The sequence below is a fragment of the Rhincodon typus genome, chromosome 11, assembly GCF_021869965.1.
Source record: "Rhincodon typus isolate 14 chromosome 11, sRhiTyp1.1, whole genome shotgun sequence".
Taxonomy (NCBI): Eukaryota; Metazoa; Chordata; class Chondrichthyes; order Orectolobiformes; family Rhincodontidae; genus Rhincodon; species Rhincodon typus.
The window spans coordinates 74428200-74433337 of NC_063342.1; the positions used below are offsets into that span (position 1 = coordinate 74428200).

At 46.4% G+C, this 5138-nt stretch overlaps 1 protein-coding gene and 1 long non-coding RNA gene across 2 annotated transcripts in view; one reads left to right on the forward strand and one right to left on the reverse strand.

Moving 5' to 3' along the window:
- zrsr2 (zinc finger (CCCH type), RNA-binding motif and serine/arginine rich 2) overlaps positions 1–5138 on the reverse strand; it is a 33123-nt gene that overhangs the window by 27068 nt on the left and 917 nt on the right. Inside the window, exons 2-4 of the mRNA XM_048603198.1 lie at positions 3958–4037; positions 2849–2921; positions 773–881 (exon numbers count right to left, since the gene is read on the reverse strand). Of these exons, the coding sequence (XP_048459155.1) occupies positions 773–881; positions 2849–2921; positions 3958–4037 (262 nt within the window). The remainder of the gene's footprint in view (positions 1–772; positions 882–2848; positions 2922–3957; positions 4038–5138) is intronic.
- LOC125484439 overlaps positions 1–5138 on the forward strand; it is a 19491-nt gene that overhangs the window by 2411 nt on the left and 11942 nt on the right. The window lies entirely within an intron of this gene.

Genomic DNA, 5138 nt, shown 5'->3' on the forward strand with positions numbered 1-5138 from the left:
TGCTTGGTAGCCTTCCCGCTCCTATGATGCTGCTTGGTAGCCTTCCCTGGCCTCCTGTGTTCATCCAGCTCTACACCTTGTTATCTCAGATTCTCCAGCATCTGCAGTTCCTACCATCTCTGCCAAATATAAATGACTTGCGTCCAAAAACAAAGACTCTTCTCCTGCCTTAATGCATTTTCTTGCTACACAGCTTAACATTGCAGGGCTCCTTCACATACATTTCATAAGATTCCATCTCCCCCAGCAGAAACAAGTTGTCTTGTGAGCATCAGAATCTCAAAGTGAGAATCATTGTTTTGTGAAGCACTAAATCAGATCTGAGGTGCTGAGTTTATTTAAAGACATTGGAATGGTCTAACTTTTCACAGCTTTAGAGCAGCTGACACAAGTTGAGATTTTAAAGATAATTTTCTTTCACAATTTTTCACACTTTTAATTTCTCACAATCTAAGAGCTCAAAAAAAAATCCAACTTGCAAGCAGTAATGCTAAGTGTTTATTATAGCTTGGATACCACAACTGCAAACCACAGAACAAAATGTCTTTTCAACTAATGAAAGATACAATTTGGTCATTTTAGCTTGATTGATCTCTTCATTATAATACTCACGACACAATGTAAATTATAAAGAAAATAATATTTCAGTTGTTGACTGCACCTCCTAATTTACAGTCTCAACAGCACCTCAGATCAGCTGGAGATTTCAGGGTCACTATTATCTATCTCACTGCTCTGTGTGATTAAAAGAACAGAAAACTGAAATGTTTACCTCCTCCTCTTCCTGTTTTTTCCGTGCTGCTTCTTCTTTTTCCTTTTTCAGCCGGAATTCCTCTTGTGCCTGCTGTTCTTTTTCCAGCCATTCTACATGTAAGCGCTGCCTAACACATGACACAGGGAGAAGGGTGGAGAGAATTACCGCAACCCTTATAGAGTCATACAACATGGAAACACACTCTTCGGTCCAACTCATTCACGCCAACCAGACATCCCAATCTAATCTAGTCCCATTTGCCAGCATTTGGCCCATATCCCTCTTAAACTCTTCCTATTCATGTACCCGTCCAGATATCTTTTAAATGTTGTAAGTATCCCAGCTTCCACCAGTTCCTCTGGCAGCTCATTCCATGCATGCACCACTGCCTGCACGTCGACCCCTCAGGTCCTTTTTAAATCTTTCTCCTTTCACTTTAAACCTATAGTTTTGCACTCTACCCTGGAAAAAGGACCTTGGCTATTTACGCTATCCACGCCCCTTGTGATTTTATGAACCTCTATAAGGTCACCCCTCAGTCTCCAACACTCCAGGGAAAAAAGCCCCAGCCTATTCAGCCACTTCCTGTAGCTCAAACCCTCCAATTCAGGGAACATCCTTGTAAGTCTTTTCTGTACCCTCTTAAGTTTAACAACATCCTTCCTATAGAAGGGCGACCACAATTATATGCAGTATTTCAGAAATGGCTTCAATGACCTGTACAGCTGCAACATGACTTCCCAACTCCTATTCTCAATGTTCTGACCAATGAAGGCAAGCATGCCAAACACCTTCTTCATCACCCTGTCTACCGTGTGTGGCTCGGTGGCTAGCACTGCTGCCTCACAGCACCAGGGACCCAGGTTCAAATCTACCCTTGGTTGACTGTGCAAACTCCACACAGACATTCTCCCTGTGTCTGCATGAGTTTCCTCTGGGTGCTCCAGTTTCCTCCCACAGTCCAAACATGTGCAGTTCAGGTGAATTGCCCATGTTAAATTGTCCATAGTGTCTAGGGATGTGCAGGCTAGGTGGGTTAGCCATGGCTATGCAGGGTTTCAGGTGGGTAGGGGAATTGGGTCTGGGTGGGATACCTTCAGAAGGTCATTGTGGACTCGACGAGCCACATGGCCTGCTTCCACTATGTAAGGACTCCACCTTCAAGGAACTATACACCTACACCCCTGGGTCTCTGTTCAGCAACACTCCTTAGGGCCCTATCATTAAGTGTATAAGTCCTGCCCTGGTATGCCTTACCAAAATAGAACACCTCACATTTATCTAAATTAAATGCCATCTGCCACTCCTCAGCCCATTGGCCCATCAAGGTCCTGTTGTACTGTGAAGTAATCTTCTTCATTGTCCATTACACGTCCTGTTTTGGTGTCAGCTGCAAACTTACTAATCATTCCTGCTACATTCACATCCAAATCATTTATATAAATGACGAAAAGCAGCGGATTCAGCATCGATCCTTGTGATACACCGCTGGTCACAGGCCTCCAGTCTGAAAAACAACCCTTCATGCCAATTTTGTATCCAATTGGCTAGCACCCCCAGATCCCATGTGAGCTAACCTTACTAATTAGCCTACTATGTAGAACCTTGTCAAACGCTTTGCTGAAGTCCATATAGACAATGTCTACCGCTCTGCTTTCATCAATTTCTTTGTCACATCTTCAAAAAACCCAGTCAGCAATACAAAACAGGAGTGCTAATAGCTGAAGATTAATACAGGAGATACGTGTCCAGGTTTGGTCTCTATATCCATAGAGTCACTGGCACATCAGAAAAGGGACATGGAAATTAACATTACAATATATTAAAAGCAATCAAACCCAAATCAACCAATTGAGTTTATTTACTCCTCAGGAACTACAGCAATCCACATCACTGACAGTTCAACTATTTCCATTTAATTTAAAAGAGGAGAAACTCATTTTAAAATTTTAACATTTAAAGATTTAACATTTAAATAACACAGTCTTTGACAGATGCTTTAAACAGTAGTTGCCAACAATCCTCACTCTAATAGGAATTTGAGACCTTTTTTTTGTAAAGTGAAAGGCTTATAGATCTCAAAGGGTTACTGACCTTTCAGCCTCCAACTCTCTTTCTTCTTCCTCAAGGTTTTCTGCCTCTTCTATCTCCTCTTCATTAGCCAATTCTGAAACAGAATTAAAATAATACCACAATTGTAGCTGGCACAAAGAGAAAGTGTATAAAATCTGCATACATTGGCATTCATCATTTTTAGTGTGGTATATATTAAAGAACTGCTGATACATTTATATTTTCCCTACGCTTCAAGACCCAATCTCAGCATGGTCACTGGAAAACCTACAATATCAACTGAGAGAGGGAGGGGGAAGAGCTTCTGAAAGTCTTCTGGATCAGAATCCTGGAGTGTCCCAATATGCAAAGGTCTGCAGTTCAAGGCAACAGCTCAACAGTACCTTTTATAGGGCAATTCAGAATGGGCATTAAATGATAGCCAGTGATGTCCACCTTCCATGAACAAATAAAAACAATGTCATAAACAGCACTCAATCCTAAAATAATGCTATGTACATTCTACCATTCAGCCTCAGCATTCTCTCTAACTGTTCCAGAACATAAGGTCCACACTCACCTTGTCCTGGTCTCTCCGATTCCCTCCTATAGCCCAGCAACATCTCCCAGTTTCTCAGTCCTGCCTGACTCCTTTACCAGCCCAAACCCCTATCAGATGCCCCTCCTGGACACCCACCACACCCTTCCAGACCATCTCACCCCTCCTGGACCTCTGCCAAGGTCCTCCCTCTCCCCTCCAGGGCTCCAACACGCTGCTCCCACTCTGGTTCCAGGAATTCTTCTGCACCCACCGCCTCCCAATCTCTGGTCTCCCACCTCCCTGGGCTCCTTCCTTGTCCCAGGTCCCTCTCTCCCACCTACTCCTTGGTCACCCATGGGTCCCACTCTTCCAAGTTCCACCATAACACGCCCCACCTCCCAGGAACTCCAGGCACCCCACCACCAACATCCCAACTCTGTGTTAGTCCCACACCTTGGCTACCCCCTTCCCCACCATAATCCTCCACTCCCTGACCTAACCTGGATACCCTCCCTCTTCCCCACCCCCAGGATCTTTCCCTGATCTCCCTTCTCCACACCCCACAACCCCAAACTCTCTGGCTTGCCCTCCCTTCTGGCCGGGCTCCTACCTGCCTGCCGCTGTTTGGCCTCTTCCTGCCGCCTCCTCCGCCGCTTCTCCTTCTTCAGCAATGCTCGTGCCTTCCTGTGACTGCAATGACAGAAAGCAACAGTGAGATAGAGGAAGACAGAGACAGCGAGTGCGAGTGAGTACAAGAGCTTGAACAGGTCAGAGGCTGAAAGAGAGCGAGTGTACATTTATCTCTCTCACACTATATTTTTCTCCCTCTCTCTTTTACAGACTCAGTACCTTCTCCCTCAGTGTATATTTCTCTCACATTGTGTGCATGAACTGCACATAATCTGTACATTTCTCTCACACTATATTTCCTTCACACAGAGCATATTTTCTCAATGTGTATTTTGCTCACACATATTGTATGTTCCTTCCCTCTCACATACAATGTGTATTTCTCCCTCTCACCCACACCCAATGTGTTTTTCACCCTCACACAGTTTATACTTTTCTCTCACACTGTCAGTCTATCTTTCTCGCGCATACTCAGTGCTTTTTCCTCTGTCTCACTCTCCCACAAAGGGTGTATATTTCTCACACGTACACACAGCGCACATTCCACTGTCACATGCGCACACAGCACACGTTCCTCTCTCAAGTACAGCATGCACAAATTTCTAGTCGCTCAACTCTCTCACGCTGACACACAAATTTCTGGTTGCTCAACTCTCACTCGCGCTGGCACGCGCACACCGTGTACACGTCTCACTCGCGCTGGCACGCGCACACCGTGTACACGTCTCACTCGCGCTGGCACGCGCACACCGTGTACACGCGCTCACTCGCGCTGGCACGCGCACACCGTGTACACGTCTCTCGCGCGCTGGCACGCACACATACCGTGTACACGTCTCACTCGCGCTGGCACGCACACACCATGTACACTTCTCTCTCGCGCTGACGCACACACCATGTACACCTCTCTCGCGCTGACACACACACACCGTGTACACTTCTCTCTCATGCTGGCATGCGCACACCGTGTACACTTCTCTCTCGCGCTGGCACGCACGCACACCGTGTACACTTCTCTCTCGCGCTGGCACGCGCGCGCACACACCGTGTACACTTCTCTCTCGCGCTGGCACGCGCGCGCACACACCGTGTACACTTCTCTCTCGCGCTGGCACGCGCGCACACACACCGTGTACACTTCTCTCTCGCGCTGGCACGCGC